At 46.3% G+C, this 26,388-nt stretch overlaps 2 protein-coding genes across 9 annotated transcripts in view; one reads left to right on the top strand and one right to left on the bottom strand.

Moving 5' to 3' along the window:
• The first annotated feature begins 4,429 nt into the window (after positions 1–4,429).
• SPATA4 (spermatogenesis associated 4) lies at positions 4,430–9,491 on the top strand. The gene is made up of 6 exons (XM_066383581.1): positions 4,430–4,647; positions 4,989–5,118; positions 5,485–5,603; positions 5,715–5,935; positions 6,178–6,294; positions 9,352–9,491. Exons 1-6 carry the CDS (start codon positions 4,430–4,432, stop codon positions 9,489–9,491), a joined length of 945 nt encoding a protein of 314 aa, XP_066239678.1.
• A 1,065-nt stretch (positions 9,492–10,556) lies between these two features.
• The window catches only part of WDR17 (WD repeat domain 17), a 93,341-nt gene continuing 77,509 nt past the window's right edge, over positions 10,557–26,388 (bottom strand). For 5 of the 8 annotated variants that reach the window (XM_066380104.1, XM_066380107.1, XM_066380103.1 and 2 more), the window contains 8 exons: positions 26,214–26,325; positions 23,058–23,199; positions 22,665–22,767; positions 20,982–21,083; positions 17,498–17,596; positions 17,043–17,226; positions 14,745–14,813; positions 10,557–11,176 (listed from right to left, as the gene is read on the bottom strand). In XM_066380104.1, coding sequence (XP_066236201.1) covers positions 11,060–11,176; positions 14,745–14,813; positions 17,043–17,226; positions 17,498–17,596; positions 20,982–21,083; positions 22,665–22,767; positions 23,058–23,199; positions 26,214–26,325 — 928 coding nt within the window. In that variant the 3' untranslated portion in view covers positions 10,557–11,059. Of the gene's footprint in view, positions 11,177–11,586; positions 11,646–14,019; positions 14,814–17,042; positions 17,227–17,497; positions 17,597–20,981; positions 21,084–22,664; positions 22,768–23,057; positions 23,200–26,213; positions 26,326–26,388 lie in introns of those variants that run through there. The other 3 variants (XM_066380106.1, XM_066380109.1, XM_066380110.1) reach the window with 2 other exon arrangements.

Genomic DNA, 26,388 nt, shown 5'->3' with positions numbered 1-26,388 from the left:
CCTTTCAAATTGGGTCATGGTGGAAAACCACCCCACCCCACTGACCGCTGACCCACAGGGCACATGAAATGTCAGCAAGAAACAAACGTTCAATGTGCTAAGCAGCACGATTCTTGAGTTTGTGTGCTCTAGTAATAATCACTTGTCTAATATATTAATTTTCATATATTGAGCCTTCAGTAATCGGTGTACATGATCCCAGGGCCTCAAATATTTGCCACTTTGTAGCAATCCGATTCATTTCTGTATAAACTCACAGAGTATGCTATTAAAAGGTTTAATTTTAAGTCTTTGTATGTTAATGAAGAGAGAAAGATATCTATTCCTATTGGTGTTTTCATTTGTTAACTGATGATTGTAGCCCATTAGAGTTGTTAGCCACTGCAACCGAGCTGACCATGAGCTGTAATTACAATCACAGGGGTGAACATTATCCAGGTCCATCTGTACAGACAGAGACATGACGTGGCCAAGTGAATTTAACACACTGTTGAGGAAAGTGCTTCCAATACACATCCGGCCTGAATGCAATAGACTGAGTCACCCCGAGGGGAGATGAACTAATAGGCACTTGGCTTCAAAATGAGCTGAAACTAATTTTAGCATTGGAGATATTAAAATATTTAAGTAAGTGATTAAATTTTGCAGCTGCTTTTAAGAAGTCGATTCTGACATTGAAACATAAAATATTTAAATAGTAATTTGGGTAGTAGATGTGTTCTTACTTCAGCTTATAGTCCTGCTTGCTTAAATAAAAATGTCATTTCTAATTCATGCTCAGTTTAGTGCATTCTCGTGGCCATGCCTTTCAACTTCGAAAGGTTATTAGGAGGCAGTATCAGGGGAAACATTTCTCCACACCTTAGAAACTGAGCCATAATCTTTTTATATAAGTACTTTTGAAGACCCACAGTCCAGTGACAGTTATAAAATAACGTGTAGTTCTAGGGTGAAGCTCCCAGAAGAAGTCAACGGTGGCTCCACGTGGCAGCTGGGTGATAAAACCAGATCTTAACAAATTTTAAATTAAGGTTAAGGTGCAGAATAAAATCATTTTTTTAACTAAACAATCGCACAGAAACCTCAAATTTTCAAGAAATTTGATTCATGTACTAGTTATTGATTTATAGATGACAAGTAGAGACATAAAATACTTCTGTTAAAGTTTAACGAGTGAAGCCCCGGCAGGTGGCTCAGTGGATAAAGCGCCTAGTGCACCAGAGCTCGCGAGTTTGATCCCAGGTCAGGGAACAAACAAGAAGCAATCAGCGCACAACTAAGTGAAACAATGAGTGGATGCTTCTTTCTCTCTTCCTCTTTCCTCTCTCCTTCAAATAAATGGAAATGAATGTAAAAATATTCAATGACTGAGTATTTACAATTTATAGAACCCTGAATTCTGATATCTGATAGAAAACAGAGAACCCAAAAAAGGAGCACCAGAAGATGATTCGGGAAGCAGTCCCCGCCCTGCAGCTAGATAAGGAGGTAGGGAGCCGGCAAGGACCAGGCACGTGGGTTAAAGCCCTGCCCACTGACCGGAAGGGGCTGATTCCTCCGGAGCTCCGCGGAGCTGGTCCTAGAGTCACATCTGGGACTCCGGTTCTGAGGGCCACTCCCCAGTGGTGGCTAAAACCTGTGGGTGAGTATGGTAAAACGTGCTTCAGAAGTGCTAAAACAAACAAACAAACAAAGATGGAGGCCTGAAGCCCTGGTCACTGCCAGGTCAAACTTTGTTGCTAAGGTGACATCCCTCCGCCCCATCCTCTCCTTTTCCGGTCTCTCTCTAGCTCCCCCTCCTGGCAAGCTGTAACAAAAACGCTGAGCAAAGGAGAGACCAAGTTGACAGTGCCAACTCCACAGGGCTGAATACAGAAGGGTGTTTGAAACGGGCCGACTTGCTTAACCATTGGTTCATTTGTTAAGGGAAAATTCTAACTCCTTAGCAAGACTGTTCTCAATGAAGCCCGAAGCTATACACCTAACCTACCTCTCAAGTCATTACCACACAATTCCTGGGTTAGCCCTCATGCTAAAACCTAAACGATTTTTCCAACTCCGGTGGGCTGTTGCTTCCGAAGAGTCACAGCAAAGACCGTATCACTACGTTTCTGCTGGCATTAGCCACGCTGTGTGGCTTTGTCTCCTTGCTCCTTCATCCCACAGCTTTCCAGGATCGTCTTAGAAACAGTAATTGACACTTGCAGAGCACTTACTGTGTGCCATGCACTCTTCTAGCTCTTTGCATGTTTAAGTTGCCTATTTCATCTTCCACACAACCCTGTGAGGTATATATATCCTATTTCCTTTCACCTCATACAAATGAAAATGGTTAAACAACCTGCCCAAAGCTACATAACTAATCAAAAGCAGGGATGGTCCTCTGAAACCTGTCTTAACAAATTCCAAATACTACCTTCTAAGATTCAATTCAAAGGTCATCTCATCCGAAAGGACTCCATGACTCCCTCAGACCAAATTCCTTGCTTCCTTCCTGATACTGATGTATTTTTACCGAGGCAGGCCCGTTCATGGTATGTGTTCTTTCTATGGATAATTCTATCTGTGCACCTCCCGTAAGTAACCTAGAGCACAGCTGTCCGACAGAGCTTCCTGCAACGATAGTCCTGGATCTGTGCAATACAATATGGTAGCCCCTGCAACATGTGGCTGCCAAGAATTTGAAATGCAGCCAGTGTTACTCACTTGATTTTATTTAAATTCCTATCTTAATAGCCACATGAAGCTAAATTTTAACAGCTACTATAGTGGATAGTGAAGATTTAGTGAGCACAGAATAATCAATAACTCCTCAAAAGAAGTCCATTGCATGAATGAGTTATTCATGAAGAACTTCACTGGGCCAAGAGAAAGCACTTGCTTATATAGCATCATTTTTATTTTGCTTAATTTAAACCATATACAGATTCTCATCGGTTTACTTTACTAATGAACATACAACGAATAAACATCTCATCAGATATTATATAGCCCCACTCAAGATCTATCCCATATTTAGTCGAGGAAAAAACATCCAGCCGAAGGAAAAGGTTTTATAAGAATTTAATTGAGTCAAACTGACCATTGCTGAGAAGCAAAAGCTCAGCAGGATGAGAAAATGCTCGAGAATGACAGTGTTGTAGTTTATTTTAAACATCAGAATCCGAGGCAGAGACCTAGGGGGTTACATGAAACTCATTGGCGGTAGGTTAGGGAGGCGGAGAAAGCAAAGCAGGGAAATCTCTGGGATTGGATAAAAAGTAAAAGAGAGAGGCATACTTCTTTTCCACTGGTGGGGACAAGAGAGTCAACATTCACGGCCCAAGAGATGGCATTCAGGGAACAAGATAACATCGTCCTGTCACGCTCTGACGCGGACAGTTGAGCTTTGAGGGTTTTCTGCAAAGGAAGGCTACTCTGACGTTTCAAAGGCATGCCATCTTAGATGCTCAGGGACAACAGATGGTTTCAAAGTTACATTACCCTTCGTCAAGGAAGTCGCAGGCCTAGGATACGACTGTCCCCCATGACCTCCTTCGGTGGGGGATTTCCATGTTCAGGCCGCCCTGTGCGGTTGCTCCCTCCTCTGGGTTTCTAAGCCCCGCCCTTTGGGCGTCCCCTGAGCTCAGCAGGGTTAGCGTGGGGCCCCTTTCTCATCCCGTTTCCTCTTGAGTCATTGACTCCGTGCCACACTGAATTTTTTTTCTGTAGAAGATTTTAAAAAACCATTGTTGTGTAAATAATTAATGAGTAATTGTCTGGGCCTGCTCTGCGATCATTTCTTGGTCTCCGGATTGCTCACTGATACATCCCACGTGTCGAGATGGGTGCCCGGTGGCGCAGAGTGGGGACTCCAGGACTGAAGGAGGAGTGGATCCTGCCCACCGGGGCCCCCTGAGGAACTGCGAACATCGACCTCCCACATCGTTTTCAAAGACTGCGTCCTTTCTGTGAACATCGTGTAATAATGAAGGAAATAAGTAGGCTAAATTTTAGACTTTACACATGCCTTTGAATCTTGAAGATCTTTTTTTTTTTTAAATTGGTGTTTAAGAGGAAAAATCCCAATCGTTTCCAATATCCAAACAAAAACTGTCCTTGTCCTCTGGAGCCCCCCTCACCCCCTCCTTCAAAAGCTTGACCGGCAACTGGACCTTCTGCTGGGCTTACAAACCGCAATATTAAGCGGTAAACCTCCAGGGAGCGCTATACTAGTGAAAACAACTAAAGCGCAGTGAAAGCCCGCCGCAGATTGAAGCTCCCCGCACCGCGTCCAGGCCCAGTGGGGCCAAGGATCGCATCCCCCAATCCAGACCTTCGGGTTCCCAAACTGGCGGGGGACCCACGAGGCCCAGGGTGCGCGCGCTGAGGCCCCGCCCCAGGAGGCCCCGCCCCTCGCTGCGGTTGCTATGGAAACCCAGAAAGCCACATGGCTGCCGCCGGCCCCAGGAAAGCGATTTTGAAAGCGCCGGCGGCAGTTCGACCCAAGTTCCCGTCCTGTGCGCCAGAGCCACCAGCTCCCGCTCCGAGGAAGCCTGAGAAGTGTCTGGTCTACCCGCACCCGCCCAAGAGCTCCCGCCTGTCTCGCTCCGTCCTGCGCTGGCTCCAAGGCCTGGACCTCACCTTTTTCCCCAAGAACATTACCAGGTGCGGGACACGCCTGGCCACCTCCTCCGTGCCGCCCCCCGGCCCACCTCCCCCAACCACAGACACATCTGCTCTCTTAGGGAGAGCGCCTGAAAACACTATCACGAAGCATTTCATTCATTCATTCATTCATTCATTCAATCAATCAATCATGACACTTTAGAAATCACCTAATACAGAATGCTTTGGTGACTACAAACGTATTAAAATACCCCAGGCTCTTCAGGGACACTGGGCAAAGTTTCTCGCCGTCAGTCAGTACAGAGTATTAGGTTGGTGTTCACTGTGACAACCATCTAAGTAACTATGTGTTGTTTCGTTTCCTTATGGCTGTGCATCAGGGATTTTTCCAATGGCTTCCTGATAGCAGAGATATTCTCTGTATATTACCCCTGGGACCTTAAAATATCATCCTTTCAAAATGGAACTTCTTTAAAAAGCAAGTTGGATAACTGGTCCCAGTTGAAGAAGGTAAATTAGCAATCTTTGACACTTTTAACTGTTAAGTTTGTGTTTGAAAAGGCGTGCTCCTGATGTCTTGGGCGTCTAGACGTGGTAACTGTTAGAAAGTAATGGGACCGGGTTGGTGGCTTGGTTCCTCATATTGAAAAGGAAGTTTAATTAAAGTTGAGGTCAAGAGTCACCTGTGAAACTCAGCATGCTCTTTTCAAGTCGGAGTGGGATATAATGTTTTTCTTGCTGAATACTATCTTTTAAAAATTAACACGTCAAACAGAAAATTAGTTGAGATAAAAGGGCGATTAAAGTGAATTCTTGGTCATTGGCTATTTTTAGAGCTGTTGTTATGATGCAAATGTTTTTTGTCCACTATTAAAGTTCCTGACCAAAAAGAAAATTAAATTACCTCAAGAACTGATCTATGGAACAATACATTGTAAGACTGGAGTGCCTGAAATACTGATAGAAGAGATTTACACCTTGTTAACCCATCGAGAGTGAGTTCTTTGGAATTTCCTAGTAATACAAGTTAATATGAAACTTTTGACAGTATAAGTTTCACTCCTAAAATGTGGCTTGTCAAGAATATTTGGTTTTTTTATTTTCAGGGTTAAAAGTGTCCAGGATGACTTTGTGAATTTTACAGACTATGATTACCAGATGAAATTGCCCATGGTCCCGAAGTCTACAGCTTCGAAGTTTATTAAAGATAACATTAGGTTTTCAGAATTAATAAGTCACCCCAACCTGCTCAGCAATGAACTTAAAATTGATTCCCTCTTCCTTTTACAAATGTTGCAAAGAAAATTAAGCAGAAAGTTGAACCCAAGTAAGTTTTCCTTGGAAATACTTAACTGATTGCTTACTGAGGCTTGTCCTGGGCACAGATGAAGCAAAAACCCCAAAGGTGAACCATGGAGGGAGAGGGTTACTAACCTCTGTGCTCACACAGCTCTTCTGAATGGGATGAAACAGGTCTACATAGTGCACTTAATTTCTGAACTGTGGTGCTTTGCTCTGTCAATGGCCACGGTGAATTCTTAAGAAGCAACATGTGTATTTCTTTTACAGAATGGTTTGACGTCAAGCCTACCGTGGGAGAGCTCACTCTTGACGCTCTTCACACCCAGGCCTCTCAGCACAAATCCACACCGGTGACTTCAAGGCAGAGGCTCCCTCCTGTTTTACGTAAGTATTTTTGTTGTTTTATGTTTAACTCTTGCCTGTTAAAATAGTCCTTTTTGTTTGTTTTTCTCTGTCCATTTAAATTTTTAAAAACAGTTGAGAAGTTGGTCTAGGCATTCCGCCTAAAAGGGTACAGCAGGCTGGCCGCCACATCGTGCTTTCGATAGGAAGAGGGGAGCTGTGGTCACATCAGGGGAGCTCCTAGGCCGGGTGACCCTGCCTTCTACCATCCGAGCCGTTCGGTTCCGGCCTATCCTTACGTCGGTGGGTGTGAAGGAGGGGAAGCCCTTCGGCACAGCTCAACACGCAGGTCCCAGCAGTTCCCGGGATGGTGAATCGGTCCATGTCAGACACGGGTGCCTGCATACCTAGACCTTCCAATCAGTTGCGTTACAAGATGCCCTTGTTTAAATCCTCTTAATTCCAAAAGCATTTATTTATCCCTTAGCACATTACAGTTCACGGGCCAAAGTCTCTGCGGCCTATTTTTGTATGGCCTGCAAGTCAAGAATGGTTTTTACATTTGTAAACGGTTGAAAAAAATATATCAAAGGAGAGAATGCTAATTCTTGGCACATGCAGACTGTATGAAAGTCAAGCTCCCGTGTTCATAAGTCAAGTTTTGCCGGAACATGGCCATGCCTGTTGGTTTTAGGCCTTGACCGTGACTCCCTCTACTCTCAGTGGGGGCTTCCCGCAGCTGTCCGAAACCAGAGGACCTGTAAAGCAGGACTCTAGATTTAATGAACAGAAGGACAGAGGAATACAACCAATAGCTTTTGGGAAACGTCGAGGACATACTTTTACTAAAAATGATCTATTGTTTATGTGAAATTCAAACTGAACGGAGTGTCCTGTATCTGCTCCGACGAGCCTGCCACGGAGCCCGGAATATTCACCGTCAGGGCCCTGAGGGAAGGTATCTGTGGGGCCCTGAGGGAAGGTATCTGTGGGCCCCGGCTACAGGGCCTGGTTACCAAGTGTTCAGCGTTTCATTGGGGGGGGGGGGGGGTGTTTACACAGGGTCTGGGAATGCAGCCTGATTCTTACTTTAAACTGAGGACTTCTCAGGGAGGCCTTACTAATACGCATCCTGAACATTGAGGAGGAGAGAGTCCGCATGAAGTGCGTCCCCAACGCCACGGGATCACACATCACTATTCCTGAGGTTTTTTTTCCGCTCAAGACCTGGTGGAAACAGTGCTCCTCAGAGCACAGTTTTGAATATCTAAACATTAAGCCAGTCTGTTCCATCAAAGTTCTTTTAACTCATTGTATGCCTGAGGATAGTACTCAGTGTGATGAAACCCAACCAGAGTAACTGTTCTGTGGGAAAGAAAGTACCTCCCGGTTCACCTTCAGATTCTGGGAACACACCCTTCACGGCAGCCTGCGGACCCTTCCCCTCCTAGGATACTGCCTGCCTGAACGTCCCGCAGGGGGAGCTGAGGCCAGGGCCCTGGGCTGAGGTCGGAGGCAGGGGTTGATGGGTGCGGAGGTCCCCGGAGGCGGCTGCCCTGGGCTCCTCCTGTCCCCTTCTCTCGGTGGCTAACTCGACCTGACTAGGGAGGGAAAGTTCCTGGCCTCTTGCTCTGGGGCCTGCAAAGACAAGGTCGGAGTAGTGGTGACTCACCACTGGGCTTCTTTTCTGTGTAAGAAACAGATGCAAAGCGCCACAGAAGAAAATGACCCCCGCTGATATCTAAATTCCTCACTTTTGTCATCTTTTCAGCAAACCTTCCAGGTTCACGCATGCATTTTCCAAAAGACGAACGCTTTCATTATTCCGGCTCAGGACCCAGTGAAGGGGTTCTTGCATTTACAAGTTGAGGGTGTGAACTGCTGGAAGTACCTCCTCCCAACTGTTCTCAGTGTCTGTGATGATTTTCTGGTGGCGCAGTAGATAGAGTATCATCGCAGCCCACCGAGGTCACGAGTTCGATCCCCCATCAGGGGACGGAGAAGAAGCAATCAATGAGTACACAACTAAATGGAACAACTTAAGGAGAACAATGAGTTGGTGCTTCTCTTTTTTTCTCCCTCTCCCTTTCCCTTCCTCTCTCTCTGTCTCTCAAATCAATGGGGGGAAAATGGCTGGCGAGCATCTGGGATCATCACCGGACTGGGCTATCAGGACGGGAGGGAACATGCATTTTTGTCTTTTCATTTCTCCTCCCATTGTGGTTCCTGGATTCTCTCTATCGGGGCTCAGCAGCAGTTAGTGAACGGTGTGTGTGGACCTGACTTGGGCGGTTATACAGAGGAGAGCTGCTTGAACTCACGCTTCCCGCAAACTGGTTCAAGGGGGTCCTCTGTGGTGGTTTCTGATAAACCAGCCGGGTGATTGGCTCAGGTCAGCGACCCTGCAAGTTAACGGAAGGAGGAGAGAGGCAAGGACACGGGACCGCAGACACGCAACCCTGCCTTGCACCCTGTAAGATTCGCAGAAACCTTAGGCTGTTCATCTGCAGAACTTCTCTCATCAGCGAGTGGGGTGGTGAAACTAGATGCGAGGTAGGCTGTCACCTTCGTTTCTTTCCTTTTCTTTAACACAACGTCCGCTACCGGTTCACCTCAATCTTGCATTAGCAAGGCGAGGGGCCGCAAGAGTGTGTTCCTCGGTGGCCCGGGACCCCCGCTGGAGAACGGGGTGAGTGGCTGCCGGGGCACCGCGCTCTGGACACTGGGTGCGAATCCCGAGTGAGCGCCCAATCAGAGCCCTGCAGGATCGGAGCCTGGCGCAGGCCTCAGCTGCTCTGGGCAGCAACAAACATTTCGAAACGGTTGAGTCATGTTCAGTATCAGATGCACCAAAATAAGCCCTGGGTATTTTTAGGCACGGCTTATGACTTTTGGAGAAGGGTGGCATTCAGATTTTTTATTTATGACTACTACAATGCGTGCTTTAAATAATCTATTTCCTGGCGTTCAGAGCAGCCCGTCTCAGCCTGCGGCCCGCCATCGTGCATTTATTTGTTTGCGATATTAGAAACATTGATGGTTGTGTAAATATTGAATAACCACAAAGTGATTTTAATTTTGTCTATGTAAACTTTCCAGCAAATATAGGTAATGTTGGCAACTCAATTAAAACACTTTGCATGAACCAACCCAGGACGCCATCTTTTGAATCTGTGATGAAACTGACCACAGACCTGAAAAGTACCCTTAAAAAGCACCCACCGGGTTTGAAGAAGTGATGTCACCATGTCTTGTCACGGTAAAGGCACAGAGCCACCTACTCTGCGATGCACTTCAATGACAAGTGAATTAAAGTGGTGTATTATTCACAATTGGACTGGAGAACATGCTTTTTCAATGCCCTTCAACAACCATTTGTTAACAGCATCTATCCCACATACGGCTGAAAATACAAAGTCAGATTAGTACAGAATGTGAAGAAATGATTTTAAAGGTATGGCTAAACATAATCCACCACAAGAGTTTTTTCTCAGAAATTCTGTAGAAATGGTTAACTTACTTGGTAATATTTTCTCCGTTAGAAATGAGGAGAGCTAGCCCTGGCCGGTTGGCTCAGTGGTAGAGCGTCGGCCTGGCGTGCAGAGGTCCCAGGTTCGATTCCCGGCCAGGGCACACAGGAGAGGCGCCCATCTGCTTCTCCACCCCTCCCCCCCTCCTTCCTCTCTGTCTCTCTCTTCCCTTCCCACAGCCGAGGCTCCATTGGAGCAAAGTTGGCCCGAGCCCTGAGGATGGCTCTGTGGCCTCTGCCCCAGGTGCTAGAGTGGCTCTGGTTGCGACAGAGCGACGCCCCGGAGGGGCAGAGCATCGCCCCCTGGTGGGCATGCCGGGTGGAACCTGGTCGGGTGCATGCGGGAGTCTGTCTGACTGTCTCTCCCCGTTTCTGGCTTCAGAAAAATACAGAAAAAAAAAAAAAAAAAGAAATGAGGAGAGCTGTTTGTTTGCCTGATACTGTTTATTTAAACATCCATGCATAAATTTAAAAAAATAATTATTCTGAGTGACTTATTAGCATACATTGGCCCATAGAAAAATCTGCCCACCTCCCTAGATAGCCTGTAACATTTTTAAAAAGCAGGTGTCCTTCCTGTGGGAACTGAGTTGTGGAGAAGGAAAGGGCTCTGCTTAGCAATCCATTTCATTCCGGTAAAAACTTCCTACTGGTTGCTGCACCCCTCCCGCCCTAGTTTTCCTGAAGGGAAACAACAGCAGGCTGATATCCTGAGAGACTATGTCTCGCTTGTTGTCGGTAAATCTGTGTTCACATGTGGACAGTTTTCTTTGACTGGGATTATCATGCTGTTATGCCATCTCATGACCGGTCCTCTGACTTCCAAGATGAGGATTACTAACGGCGAGTCCCAGGGGATGTCCGCCGGCTTCCAGCTATGCCCTGACCACCCTCTCTGCACTGTTTGAAGGCTTACACGGTTTTATTAGCATTTCTACCTCCAGAGACTTCCTCGTTTAATTTTACACTTTCGGGTGGATCAGACTTAGTGAAAGAAATCAAAGCGAGCCCTGGTGAACAGATGAGTTCTTAGGCATGTGTTCAGAGTCTGGTTTTATCGGCGGGAAAAGATCTGGCCCAAACGCACATCCTCTCCGGATAGCGGTTATGCAAGTTAACGGAAACTTGCGTTCTCATAGGACAACTCTCAAGTAGAAAATTGTGGGGACTGTTTTTAACCCAGAAAATACGGTTCCTTAGGAAGGGTTTTTGAAACACATCTCATGAAGAGGCACTGGGGAAAAGCCCCAGAGAAAAGAACTGGTTTTGGACAAAGAGTCAACTGATATGTTTCTTTATTGTCTGGACTCTTGTGTTCAATCTCCTGGAAACATGAATCCCTCCTAGTCCCGCAGTAAGTCCCAACACTCCCGGGACCCGCCAAGACGTTGAAAACTATATTAAAAAAAAAAAAAAAAAACTATATGAAAAATATCAGCGGTCTGGAAGATTCAATCCACCGTTAATAAATAAATAAAGGCAGAGGGTATGGTCAAAGTAGGTAACTTCCAGAACTTCGGGGGGACGGTTGTGGCAACAGAAGCCGACACTAAGGCCAGTCTGAGAAAGACCTCTGACAGAAGGGAGCGGTAACCTGTTCTAGGGGCTACAGCAGCCTCTGGGGGAACAGAACCCTCTCTGTCAGCTGGCAGATGCTTGTCGTGGCCTGCAAGCCTCTAGGACATGCTGTTCATATCCATCAGCCAGCCGTGTCTCTTTCCTACTGATTTGGGGGTTTATTGCAGTCATTGCTTCTGACAAGTGAAGAATATTCCTCCTGAACCGTCCAGTGGAGCGGCTTCTCTATCTTTCTGAGTAGGTAATGATGCTGACAGACAGCTCAGCCCTCGCACCTCTAATGACCCTGGGGAAATAGTGGACACTCAGTGGGGTACCAAGGACAAGACTGATGCTCACCTTAGCAGTTAACTAGGTCACATCTGGCTTTAAATGCAGTATTTATTAAAATTTAGGGGACCTGAAATACATACATTTATAAAAATCTAAACTACATGCATAATCACATAGTATTTAAATTCAGCATGAAAGTACTTTTTCAATTATGTAGGTCCAAATGTTTTAAATATAGGGTACAATCTGCACTTATTAAGAGTTGACTATAAAGATAACTTCTGTATTTCTAGTGCACTAAATATAAAATATAAAATTTTACAAATAATTTGTGAGGCTATTACTATATTCAGAATACCTTTGAAGATCCAAAAAAATATCAATTTTCCTATTACAGGGACAAAAACAGTCATTGCTCTAATACAACCCTGTTCCTTAACACACCTGAGTGACTTCGTGGAAATATGTATGTTTGATTAATTCTGATTGACATAAAAAGCAGAGATTTTTATAAGATGTAAAATCACTTTGCTACTGCAATTTTGTTAACCATCCAGTAATTTAACAGGCAAAATATTTTTCCAGTGCTTTTAAAATCATCATCTAGTGAGACTTCTTTCATAAAGGCAGATTTAAACTTGAAAAAGATTTGTCCACATTATTGGTTATATAAGCATCTTCAAATAGTACACAATAAGTTCATATTACTTGTTTGGGTTTCACGCATATGAAACCTAACAATGAAAAATACTTCTATAAAATTTAAAAATTGCTTTGTTTTTCATATTAAGGTATAATATATACAGATTGACATAGTCAAATGATATTTATAATTCTGTAAAGAATAGTTAAAATGAATATTGATATAGAACATTATAGATGTCAAACAATAATGGAATTGCACTTGAATAATCCAATTTAGATTTCAGATGAAATTGAGTTACCCTTTATTGTCTTTATGTGCTAAAGAGTTATATGATTTTTTCATATTTTATACATAAAAATATTCTTTTCCTGCATTCATTAAAATATGGAATGTGGTTATTTATATATGTATAATTTAAACTCAATGATATCTTATGAAGTAATTATGCACAAAAGAAAGGCTTTTTACTTTTTTAAAAACAAAATAAAGAAAAATATAGTAGGATTTAGACCAGGGGTCCCCAAACTTTTTACACAGGGGGCCAGTTCACTGTTCCTCAGACCATTGGAGGGCCGGACTAAAAAAAAACTATGAACAAATCTCTATGCACACTGCACATATCTTATTTTAAAGTAAAAAAACAAAATGGGAACGAATACAATATTTAAAATAAAGAATAAGTAAATTTAAATCAACAAACTGACCAGTATTTCAATGGGAACTATGCTCCTCTCACTGACCACCAATGAAAGAGGTGCCCTTTCCAGAAGTGTGGCGGGGGCCGGATAAATGGCCTCAGGGGGCTGCATGTGGCCCGCGGGCCGTAGTTTGGGGACCCCTGATTTAGACTGTCATTTTCATGTAAGGGAATTTTAGTTCATATATTCCAGTTAATAATCCTGCTTACTTAAAACAATTTTGAGTTACATATATCACTAATGGTTAAAAGATACTTCTCAGATTCACTCTATATTCACTCCATTGCATCTCTAAGTTGCATACATTTTCTTTGATAAGATCAATTAAATTCCCTCCTTTCTCTCCTATTTCTAAAAAATCAAATAAAATTTAAAAAAATTTTAAATGAAATTTGATGTCTTTTTGAGGAGTTAGAAGTGGTCAATGTGGTAGAGAGTTATATGATATTACTGTTTTCTCTTTTAAGAAGCTTATTTAAAAATTTTTAAAATATTTTAAATGTTACAAGTTTAAAGATTATAATAACCCAATTATTCTAGTTATACAAGTTCATTCTTTGGTTAAAAGATCTATATAATAAATTCTGTAAAACAACTTGAGTATCAAAGTACTAGTCTTCCTAGTATGCAGTAATTTAATAAATTTCAAAGTCAGAATTCTAGAACAATTGAAATACTTATAGCCACGCATTGGGCTTTTGTTTTTTATAGCTTTACTCTTCCCCCCTACCCCAGAATAATTATATAATTTTTAAATTAACTGCTGGATCCCTGACCCTCTAATATTGTTTCTCTACAGCCCTTGAATTTAACTGATAGAGATATATCCGAAATGTCAACTGATATCCTATTTACTAAAATTTACTTCAAACTAATTCTCATCAAACAAATCTGTTTTTAATATAAATTGATTAGAGATTATGTCAATATTAAATGCATTAATCAAAATTAATATTTACACATACTCAATACCTTTTAAAACAGTGAACTATCAAATGCAAATTCTTATACAGATATGACTTTATTTTGTTTTCTACCCTCTCCCCCATTTTCTTCATACTTATCTAACTAATTTCTTTATATGATAATTACACATCTGAATTTCAGATAGAAACCTTGGTAATGTTTTCTTTAAAAAAAAAACTCAAAAGTATTTGACTGTGTATCTATTTATTGATACATATGAAACTTGTAAACTGAAAACTTTTATTCAATATGAGCTAGGACTAGTGGTTTACTATACACTAACCAGAGGAGAAGACAGGCACTTGCTAGCAGGTGAGGGTCGCACGCGGCTTCCGTCTGGGGACTTGGAGACGCTCAGTCTTGCAGACGCTCACTAGGACCTTACTGCTCACCAGCTCTGTCCCAGGAGCTACACTCTCTCAGGGCTCAGGGTTTCAACAACAAATCAACGGGCCCTTTGTATGCTTCCTGAACGTTTCATATGCTCTTTGAGGTTATTCGGTCCTTTCTAATTTCAATGTTACCTTCCTCCCAAGTATGGCTATTATATTTTATAAAGGAGACACTTACTTTTTCTCAAAAGTATATAAATATTTTATTTTTTGAAGTTAATAAATAAAATCAACTGTTATTCCCACTTCTCTGTCTCCTCCTCCCAACCTTTGGCTCTTGGGCAACAAAGGTTTAGTTAATACTAATAAATAGAAGGTCTTCAAAAACACACAAGTAAGTTTGGGGAGAAAACCTTCTCTCAGAAGGGGTTGAGTCGAATTCCAGTCCCTAATGGTGAGAAGGGATTCACCTTTGCCCACATCAAAGCATCGTTCAGGGAGATGGTGGACTTCCCGTCTTCTAGGAAATACACAGGGCCCTGCACAGAGTCGAGGAGAGAGAAGATGAGATTATAGACTCGCAACATGTTTTTAAATTACAGAAACACTCGCTCCAATCAAAAAGCAACTGGGGCTATTGTGGCAATGCTGATAAGAAGTTAAAAAATATGAGACTTGACTTTGGGTGGTGAACACACAATATTATACACAGATGATGGATTATAGAACTGTACACTTGTAACACATATAGTTATTATATATCATATATAATAATTTTATTCATCAGTGTCACTGCAATAAATTCAATAAAAAATATAAGAAAAATTAGATTTTTTTGAACTGCCACCAATATAGAAACATTTTAAGACATCTCAATGTTCTGTATACCCTGATGGCTTTCAAAATAGAATTTAGTTTTATAATTTGAGTTCTTTAAATACAATAGTGCTATCAATGATAGTGGGTATTGTTAATCTATGATTACTATAGAGTTAACATTTTAAAAAGGCATATATACCTGGTAATAGCCTTAAGTGTACTTTACAGCCGGGAAAATTACTTAAGCTGGAAGCTCTGACTCTGCTCACTGGACAATGAAAGCTGCATTGTTGTGATGTGTCTATATAATTTACTATCACACCGACCATGGGACTTACCAGCGTACTTATAATCTAGTTAGATCAGCTATTTTGTATGTCAAGGGCAGTACTAAAAAACTAAGTGCAAAAAAAGAGAAGAGCCTTTCAGTCTATATTTCTCTATTATTTCCCAGCTCTTAGAAGGAAAATAATGACTTAAAAATTAAAAAAAATATAAAAACCAATTTTCTTATTTATGTTCTAAAGTTACCAGGTTTTTGATCGTGGCCTCAAATGAAACAGCATGTTAACAAGTTAATTCCAGGAACTGGAAAATCCGTCCTGTGAAGCGGACAGCTTCCTACCCACAGGCACTGGAAAGTTCAGTTATAACCAGAACACTTGAACTTTCGCTGAGACAGAACTATCCGGGAATGGCGGTGCTCCATCCGGATCAGTCCTGTGCTCCTCAGCGTGTGGATGCTGATTAGCAGCGCCTGTCCTCACATGGTCGGTGTGCAGAGAAGGCCAGACAGCACCTCTGTTTGGTCAGCTGGCGCTCTCCAAAGGGGACAGGGAACCAGAAGAGGAGAGAGGAACACGAAGGCATCGAGTACCAGAAGTGCACCCAGAATGCAGTGGGCGGCACCAGAGATCCAGCCCCAAGACTGCGTTCTGCATGTTCTCCTGATTGTCAGTTACTGAACTTACTGCTTTAGTTTCTCTGTCTCTGAACATAAGTAGATACTAAGCATGAAGACAAGGGTGTGTCCTGCCTGTGTGCTGGGAACATACTGCTGTGTTCTGAAGACTTGGTCTGCAGAGTCCCATTTACATCAGGAACCAGCCATTTAATTTATTTTGAGTGGAAAGCTCTAAAAATACCTTTCTCTGTCGGCCTAGGATGTTAGTACTAGATCTGTAACCAGCCACATTACATCAGAAGTGTAAGAATCGCCTTACTAAAGTGTGACTAGACTGGGAGGTGGAGGTCTTCCCGTCCAATCTACAGTCTCAGTGAGCATCTCATGGGGGCTACACCCACCCAGTCCCGGCTCTGAGGCGACGGATGCCTCTGTCTTTTCTGGGGACGCTGGCCTTCCTGCGGCGTGCTGGCCGGCTCTGGATTTGTTCCCCAGCACTACTGTGCTTGCACATTCGGGACTCTTCTTTGGAAATTAGCCATCCCTCATGAGTGATCCCAAACATGGTTAGTCAATGAAAAGTTCAGTGAGCCAATATGAGAACATGCATAATATGTCAATAGTATATTATACATCTGTGAGTTTTTAATTGCTTTCTTTGTGTTTATAAAATACAAATGGAGACTACTAAACTACATTTAATCTGTTATAATAATTAGCAGCTGTTGGTTGCTGCTTGTGTCCCTTATTTAACTTACTAAGCATGTGATCTATATGTATACATATCCTCTATTACTAAGTGTGCCTATGACATGAATGGCTTTTATGCTAATAGCACAACGACTCTCTCTGAATTTATTTTAAAGCGACAGAAACCATTTACACTAACTACGGAAGCATTAGTGGATAGCTTCTTGCTGAGCCTCAGGGCTCTTTAGGAATACCTACTTTTAATCAGATACTTATTTTAAAACCACATTTCAGAAAATAAAGCAACAAACACAACGATGGACATGCGTAAACTCTGCCCGACACGGGCAGGCACCTGGATTCTGGACCCGGTGAGACAGGAGACGTGCGCGTCCGAGTGGCTGGGGAGCTGCGACCCCGCCACGCAGTCGGGCCCGGCGAGTCCCCGCAGCGGCTCCGTCCCCAGCCTCCTCTGCACAGCCGCGTACGCCGCCCTCTGCGACGCCGACGGGGGTGCGTGTGGAGGGTCTTCTGACGACCTGCGTGTTCAACAGACACGACATGTTCACTTGCAGAATCACAGAATTACCAGGGGCTAGCTTAGATAGCCTCCCTTTACAGACGCCTCGTCAACGGCAGACTCAGTTTACAGCAGAGCAGAGGCAGCGTCGTAAACTATTACTGAACACCTGCCAGACAAACCGAGTTCCGTTATTCTGTTCTGCTGACTGATGGGAACCCACATTTGGAACGAGCCTGCCATGACCCCGAGTGACACCGTCTATTCTGAGTGACCCCGCGGCCACTCACCGGCCGGCGGGCTGCGTGCACGCTCGCCACGCGTCCAGCTCAGACGACAGGCGCTCGATCGTGAGGGGCACGGACACCTTCCGCCGCTTCAGGAGCTGACTGAAACGGGAGGGAGGAGTTAACACCCGACACCCGAAAAGGCGCATCTAAATGAGCGCAATTTTAGATTCAACAACTACTGCTCAAAAATATGTGTATGCCTCTGTGTGTGTGTGTGCCTCTGTGTGTGTGTGTGTCTGTGTGTGTGTGTGTCTGTGTGTGTGTGTGTGTGCACTTGTATATTTAACCTGCAAGTCCTGGCAAGTCAGAGATGCGGCAGTGGCTGTGGGAGGACAGCGGGAGTGAGTAGGGATGACCGAAGGGCCTGCACTACGCAGGGACAGCGGTCAGATGGGCCGGGTCCTGCCCCCTGACAGCGCGTGGCTGCCGTCCACACCGCACGCGTCTGCACGCAGCGTGAGTCTGAGGGGGAGGCAGGCCGGTGGAGAAGAGCAAGAGGATGTCAGCCAGGGGGACGGGAACGGGCGGGAATGTGAGCTGAGTGCTTCAGAGACGAGGCGTGTTGAGAGAGCAGGAGAGTCACAGCAGGAACGTCACATGTGTGCAGAGAACAGGATCGTTACATTAACTGTGAGGAGTTAGATAAAGAATTCCAGTCCTCCCTTCTATAATAAGCTACAAGCGCATCCTGTTTTTCAAGGAACTAACTAATGGAAATGTAAAAGTGAGACTGGGAAATTCATGAAACAAGATGACAGCGCTCTACCGGACAGAGGTAAGGGGGTTCTCTCACATCAACAGGCCCCAAAGTCGCCCCCAGGCTCAGCCACTTGGCCTCCTCTTCCTTAAACTACTGGCCTTGCTATTATTCTTGATATTATCGCAAGTGACCACTTTCTTTCTTCATCACGACTGAAGTCACATACCGCTGAACATATTTCACTAAGTCATGTTTTAGTTCATGTGACGCGTCCTCCTGTTCCCACCATGTGTCTTAGCGTCACAGGCTGCTTCTGAGTGGTGGCTCTGCCACTTGTGCAGAAGCCGACATGTCGCTGAGCGCCCGGCAGTGTGGCCCCTGCAGCCCTGGGTCGGTCCTGGGCCCAGCCGAGGGCCACACTGACCGGCCCCAGATGAGGACAGATGTGTCGTTGAGCGCCCGGCAGTGTGGCCCCTGCAGCCCTGGGTCGGTCCTGGGCCCAGCCGAGGGCCACACTGACCAGCCCCAGATGAGGACAGATGTGTCGTTGAGCACCCGGCAGTGTGGCCCCTGGGTCGGTCCTGGGCCCGGCCGAGGGCCGCACTGACCGGCCCCAGATGAGGACAGGCGTGTCGCTGAGCGCCCGGCAGTGTGGCCCCTGCTGCCCTGGGTCGGTCCTGGGCCCGGCTGAGGGCCGCACTGACCAGCCCCAGATGAGGACAGATGTGTCGCTGAGCGCCCGGCAGTGTGGCCCCTGCAGCCCTGGGTCGGTCCTGGGCCCGGCTGAGGGCCGCACTGACCAGCCCCAGATGAGGACAGATGTGTCGCTGAGCGCCCGGCAGTGTGGCCCCTGCAGCCCTGGGTCGGTCCCGGGCCCGGCTGAGGGCCGCACTGACTGGCCCCAGATGAGGACAGATGTGTCGCTGAGCGCCCGGCAGTGTGGCCCCTGCAGCCCTGGGTCGGTCCCGGGCCCGGCTGAGGGCCGCACTGACCAGCCCCTGACAAAAGCAGACATCGGGACGAGAGAGCCCGGTTCCCCTCTGCACCCTGAGCCCCCACAACGGGGCTCAGAGGAGTCACACACCCACCGCCTCTCAGCACTTTCGGGAGGTACCTACCCTGCCAGTTAGCAAACTAGCAGACTTGGAAATGTTTTTCAGGGAAGGAACTGTGGATTTTATTGCTGAGTGCAAGTTCTAAGCATAATGGCCGAGGTCAGCACGCTGTCAGAGGACGGAGGGTCTGGGCAGGTCAGTGCCGGCTGGACGGGCAATTGTGGGTTAGCCACCACTCCCAAACCCCTTTACTTCGTTACTTTATTTTACCAAACAGAGATTGGAAAGCTAAAATACCAAACTCCCACCTTCTCTGCAAAGTACAGTTCCATCACTCTGGCCCACGGGATGCGGGCAGAGCACTGCAAGGGGACTTTCCTTCCTGACTTGGTGGTCTTGCCCCTGTGGTCACCATTCTGGCACCCTTCTCTCCCTTTCCTGAAATCTTGGGTTGCAGACACAGCGTACAGAGGGCTGGGAGCTACCCGGTAACCACGGGCAACTCCAGAGGGCTGGGAGCTACCCGGTAACCACGGGCAACTCCAGAGGGCTGGGAGCTACCCGGTAACCACGGGCAACTCCAGAGGGCTGGGAGCTACCCGGTAACCACGGGCAACTCCAGAGGGCTGGATGCTACCCGGTAACCACGGGCAACTCCAGAGGGCTGGATGCTACCCGGTAACCACGGGCAACTACATAGGGCTGGATGCTACCCGGTAACCACGGGCAACTCCAGAGGGCTGGGAGCTACCCGGTAACCACGGGCAACTACATAGGGCTGGGAGCTACCCGGTAACCACGGGCAACTACATAGGGCTGGGAGCTACCCGGTAACCACGGGCAACTACATAGGGCTGGATGCTACCCGGTAACCACGGGCAACTCCAGAGGGCTGGGAGCTACCCGGTAACCACGGGCAACTCCAGAGGGCTGGATGCTACCCGGTAACCACGGGCAACTCCAGAGGGCTGGGAGCTACCCGGTAACCACGGGCAACTCCAGAGGGCTGGATGCTACCCGGTAACCACGGGCAACTCCAGAGGGCTGGGAGCTACCCGGTAACCACGGGCAACTACATAGGGCTGGATGCTACCCGGTAACCACGGGCAACTACATAGGGCTGGATGCTACCCGGTAACCACGGGCAACTCCAGAGGGCTGGGAGCTACCCGGTAACCACGGGCAACTACATAGGGCTGGATGCTACCCGGTAACCACGGGCAATTACAGAGGGCTGGATGCTACCCGGTAACCACGGGCAACTCCAGAGGGCTGGGAGCTACCCGGTAACCACGGGCAACTACATAGGGCTGGATGCTACCCGGTAACCATGGGCAATTACAGAGGGCTGGATGCTACTTGGTAACCACGGGCAACTACAGAGGGCTGGATGCTACTTGGTAACCACGGGCAACTCCAGCAGGCGGAGGAAGTCAAGAATGTCTGCGCAAAAGACTGGAAGAATGCAGGCCCCTTACAAAGCCACAGCTACTGGCTTGAATGTCACCCTGGAATGCCGCCTCAAGGATCTCAAACATGAGCCCACCAAACCCTGGTGTTTCAGCCAGAGTGGGATTTCTGATACATATTTATAGCCTCATTCACTTCCAGTTAACGCAGCTCAAGAGCTGTCCTGCAGTGCGTGCTGAGCAGGTGGGGCGGGTGTGTGACTCGCCGAGAGCCCCCCACGTGGGGAGGGGACCCCCGGCACACACAGAGGCCGCTGTACCTGGTGTACTCGTAGAGCGCGGGCACGATGCCGCCATACCGCCTCCTGATGGCCTGCAGGGCGCCGGCGTAGCCACTCAGCACCAGCAGCTCGTTCCGAGCTCTGCAAGGGACAGGCTTGTGTTTGTTTGTGGTTTGTTTCAAATTGCTTAATTTGAGGTGCAGACATGACTCTCATAAATAGTTATTGTGCTTGTATATATCTTAATGGGTGACATTTATTGCAAAATACATTTAGAACATTTTCTAAACTAGAAGATGTTTTATTCATCAGGTAACACGTTCAGACGTTACGCTACAACACATTATAATTTAAAATAGAAACCTTAGCTCCTCCTTAACTCTGGCCTCCTCGTCTGTCTCTGCTCTTCAGAGGTATCTGCATGTGCCAGCCCCCTGGGGCCCATCTGCTCAGAAGTGGGGACACCGGGCACGTGGTGCGGACACAGGGCTGTGCCCCGCACGCCCTGCTGGGGAAGTGTGCCCATCTGCTCAGATGCGGGGACACCGGGCACGTGGTGCGGACACAGGGCTGTGCCCCTCACGCCCTGCTGGGGAAGTGTGCCCGTCTGCTCAGATGCGGGGACACCGGGCACGTGGTGCGGACACAGGGCTGTGCCCCTCACGCCCTGCTGGGGAAGTGTGCCCATCTGCTCAGATGCGGGGACACCGGGCACGTGGTGCGGACACAGGGCTGTGCCCCTCACGCCCTGCTGGGGAAGTGTGTCCATCTGCTCAGATGCGGGGACACCGGGCACGTGGTGCGGACACAGGGCTGTGCCCCGCACGCCCTGCTGGGGAAGTGTGCCCATCTGCTCAGATGCGGGGACACCGGGCACGTGGTGCAGACACAGGGCTGTGCCCCGCACGCCCTGCTGGGGAAGTGTGCCCGTCTGCTCAGATGCGGGGACACCGGGCACGTGGTGCGGACGCAGGGCTGTGCCCCGCACGCCCTGCTGGGGAAGTGTGCCCGCCTGCTCAGATGCGGGGACACCGGGCACGTGGTGCAGACACAGGGCTGTGCCCCGCACGCCCAGCTGGGGAAGTGTGCCCGCCTGCAGGCCACGGCGCCCTCTGTCCACACGGGCACTGACACAAGAGGAGCCCGATGCCTCTACTACAGTTCTGCCTGGTCTCCAGGGACATCAGCCACCTGGAAAAGGACGTCCTTAAATGATGCTTGCTTGCAGGGATGGTGGCTATCTTCTACTTCCTAGAACTTTCACTTCTTTCCCCCAACCTAGTATGCTTAGTACACACTGGATATGTAATTGATGTGATCACGGGTTTCTTGAGAACTTGTAGTCCAAAACCACCAAAAAGCTCTAAACTAGCCCTATTTGAACCAGGTGTGTATACGCGTGTCTGTGTACATACACGCATGTAAACGCCCAAACCTTAGGTATTAGTTAGCAAACTAACTAATGACTTATGATTAGGATATATACGCATATATAAATGCCCAAATCTTAGTTAGCAAACGAGGCCACTATGATTTATGATTTGTTTCCAACTGAGCTCTGTATATTTTCTTAAGATTATAACGACTAAAAATATAATTTTTTCTATACATACAGCTACCGGTCCAAGATGATCTTATTTCTTGATCTAAACACCAAAATTCGCACAGCCATTCTGAAACATCACATAGGTTCAGCTGGGAATCTGGAGAGAAAGGACTTACTCAGTACACGTATGCAAGAGTAACTTCTCAGTGCGAATGTAACTCAATAGGTCGAGCACAGGACAGATGGTGTCCAGAGTCCAGTCGGGACTACTGATGCATTCTGCAAAACCAAGCCGAACAGAGGGGTCTCTAAGTAACAGGACTGAGATGAGTCCGCCCAACTCTCAACCTAGGTGATAGATCCTCTCCCAGGCTCCGGCCGGTCCTCTCTACCCGTGTTCCGATCACAAGTGTCCCACGCACCCTCCCCCAGGCCCCACACCACACAGTCCAAGACCTTTTCCTGTCTCAAGTGGGCGTGGCTAGTGCTTAATTTGAAAGCTATTCAGAAAGAATGAAAATATCAAACGAATGAGCGATTTTAAATTATAGTAGCAGCTTCACACTCACCTTTGATGAAGTTAATACCAACGGGCAGGGCTTTTTCAGGGTCGTGACTTAACAAGTAGTACTTGATTGTTGCAAACACGTTGCCCTCCGCATGAGCGGCCTCGGCTAGCTGCGCACACTCTCCGGCGGGGGGCAGCCGGCACTGGAACGGAATGGGTTTGATGACAACGTCACCAAGGAGCCCAGGGGCGAAAGGAACCGCGTGAGTACTAAGCGTGTCCCAAACACCTGGGTGTTGTTTTTATTAAAGCTGCTTGTTAGAGGTGAATAAAATCATTTGTCTGAAGAGAATGCATTTAGAGTGTTCCCTAATGAGGCGGCGGCTCTGTGCCACACGCACCCCTAATGGGAGAGGTGGAAGGGCACTGTCCTGGCCGTGTTGTGGCGAGTGCTGCCTGCAACTGGGACTTTGTGAACAACCGCTGAGATTACTTTGCAAGGGTCTCCAAACTTTTTACACAGGGGGCCAGTTCACTGTCCCTCAGACCATTGGAGGGCTGCCAAATACAGTGGTCCTCTCACTGACCACCAATGAAAGAGGTGCTCCTTCCAGAAGTGCAGTGGGGGCTGGATAAATGGCCTCAGGGGGCCACATTGAGGCCCGCGGGCCGTAGTTTGGGGACGACTGCTTAGAGCAAAGAGGCTGACCCATACCAAAAACGGCATGAAATATACAAAACATAAAAGGCACACTGTTCTAAGCCCTGGCTGGGTAGCTCAGTTGCTTAGAGATTCGTCCTGATATGACAGGGTTGTGGGCTCGATGAGCGGCCAGGGCACATAGAAGAGTCGACCAGTGAGTGTACAAGTGGAACAAGTTCATGCCTCTCTTTCTCTCTCTCCCTTTCCCTTCCTTTAAAATCAATCCATGAATAAACAGGTGCATTCTTCCATGTCCTATACACAATAAATTAATTTCATTTGGCCTTTGAGACAAAGCAACTTCATTTCGAGCAGAAAGACAGAAAATGTACAAGCTCTGAAAGATTTTCGGTCCAATGTTCTGAAACACTCCAGAGTGTAGGTTTGGAGCCTCTGAAACCCACAGAGGGGCCGTTCACCTCTTGTCCTCTGAGATTGCCACCCACTTCCCTCACTTTCTCTTTAGCCCTGAAGTTCCTAAGATGGTTTATTCAATTTACTTACTTATTAGTGCATCTATTCAATAGTTTCATATTTTCTGTTGTATAAAACATTAGTTACGTTACATATTTTAGATCACTCAAACTCTCAAAAAAAAATGACAAGAAACTACATTAAAGGAGCTCTCCTGGACCTGACATCTCCTATTGTTTCCCCATCTCTACTCACTAAATGCCCATCATTTATTGAGCAACTACTATGATCTCGGTACTGTGCCTGGCTGGATGAAAAGGGTTTCTTCCCTTTGATGGAAGCTCAAAGAGCAGAGGGAATGAAACATGGTTCTCATGGAAACTTCACACTCAGAACACAAGAAGAGGAAGATTGTCGACCCTGCAATTCTTGTCCTGTCTTCAAATTCTGAAAGTCATATACGTCGACATAACACTTGGATATACAATTGTATAAAGTGTTCCTTGGGAAACTGCCCAGAGTTATTCACACCTTTCCACACACTAACCAGCCCTTCTAAAGCGTCCTTGGTGAAGTCTGAGCAGAGTCCAGTTACGTCCTTTCAGAATGTGTGAGGAGAGACTCATGAAGACTATTCTTGCCCCACTGTTAGCAGTTGTGAAAGCACAGTCCACTGTTTAACCTCTGTACGCGTCACCCTTAACCCCGGCACTCGCCTCCGAGGGGAAGTGGCTGTACATTGAAGCACTACCCCGCCAACGGGAGCGTGCCTGAGCAACGCCACCCGCTTCCTTCCTCATGCATCCCGACTCCACAGGAACACAGTTCCAGTCGTGTTTGTCAAAGCAAAGCACAGCTCATTTAAAAAATGACTCTCGGGAGACAAAGTGTATAAAGAAGTTAAAATCACTCATCTCCCAAACCACTGGTAACTTTGAACATTTATCCCTTCACGGTATTTTCCCTGGTACCACACATGCACACATGCTCATTTACACACTCACATACACTCACATAGACACACAGATTCACATTCACACACTGACACTCTGTCACACACACTCACATATAGACACACACAGACTCACACTCACATAGACATAAACATTCTCTTACATACAGACTCACAATTCTCATACACACTCACAAACACATAGACACAAACACACTCACACACTCACATCCTCATACACACTCACACACACACTTTTGGTCTATCCGTAGTAACACACACCCAGGAAGTATCCCTAATTGAATGACTAGGGCCACTCACACGCACACAACTTATTTTTTCAAGTTAAGATGAGAAAACGTCTGACTTCTATCTTATCTTCTTCTTGAAATAACTGTATGTATCTTCTTCAATATGCTGCACCATTGTCTTCAAAATGAAAATCACGGGCACGTGCAGAATTTATAATCTATTTTTTATTTGTTTTATAGCCATCTACTGATGTCAATAAAAACAGAACTTCATGATCCTTTTAATGGATTAATAGTGTTGAAATATAGAAACTTACTGCAATTTATATGAACAGCCTCCCTATTGTGGAACAGCCTGGTTGGTTTATATATAATCTTGATACAGAATTCCTAGAGTCTGGAAGGGAGAACTTTTAAAGCACTTGGAAAAATGAACATGAATTCTGTTCTACTTCAATGCAGTTTTCTAGATAGAAACAGTATACTTGTAAAAACTAGCATACCTGCACCTCCCAGGCAAAGAGGGACAGAAGCCAGGGCTTGGGATTTAGGGTTAGACACGTTAAAGCTGATATTCTCACCCACCATTAGCTAATTCTGGCAAGTTCCCTACCGTCTCTGAGTCCATTTTCTCTATAAAGTAGGAAAATACACCCTGCTTTCCAGGGTTTCATGAGAACTGAGTCAAATGCACATATACATGAGAACATTTAGAGTAGTTTCAAGCATATGGAAGCCCACTAAATGTTCCTTCTTCTTAGCATTTTTGTTGTATTTATGAAAGGGTCCTAAAAGGACCATATATTTTTTCTCTGCTTATATCTACATCCCTGAACCTAAAACTAACTAAATCACGGTCCTTCGACCCAAATTAGAATACCGAGTGCCGTCAGGTACCTTCTCGTGAAGATCCGTGATCTCCTCCGTGCACCCTGGGTAGAAAGCGCAGAGCTTCACTAACTGGAGCTCATTATCGGGAATCATCAGGAGAAGTCCGGCTGCCAAGTCCCTAGTCACGTGACAAAGGGAAAACTTCAGTGAGAACCAGACGCTCAGAGCAACACAGACAACT

Source organism: Saccopteryx leptura, chromosome 4, assembly GCF_036850995.1.
Source record: "Saccopteryx leptura isolate mSacLep1 chromosome 4, mSacLep1_pri_phased_curated, whole genome shotgun sequence".
Lineage (NCBI taxonomy): Eukaryota > Metazoa > Chordata > Mammalia > Chiroptera > Emballonuridae > Saccopteryx > Saccopteryx leptura.
This window is presented reverse-complemented; position numbering and strand designations above follow the sequence as displayed.

Excerpts from the sequence above, each read along its gene's own strand:
- SPATA4 (XM_066383581.1), top strand. The coding sequence starts at position 4,430 with ATGGCTGCCGCCGGCCCCAGGAAAGCGATTTTGAAAGCGCCGGCGGCA. Across the intron at positions 5,604-5,714 it reads ACCTTGTTAACCCATCGAGA|GGTTAAAAGTGTCCAGGATG; the intron begins GTGAGTTCTTTG and ends TTTTATTTTCAG. Across the intron at positions 6,295-9,351 it reads GAGGCTCCCTCCTGTTTTAC|CAAATATAGGTAATGTTGGC; the intron begins GTAAGTATTTTT and ends TAAACTTTCCAG.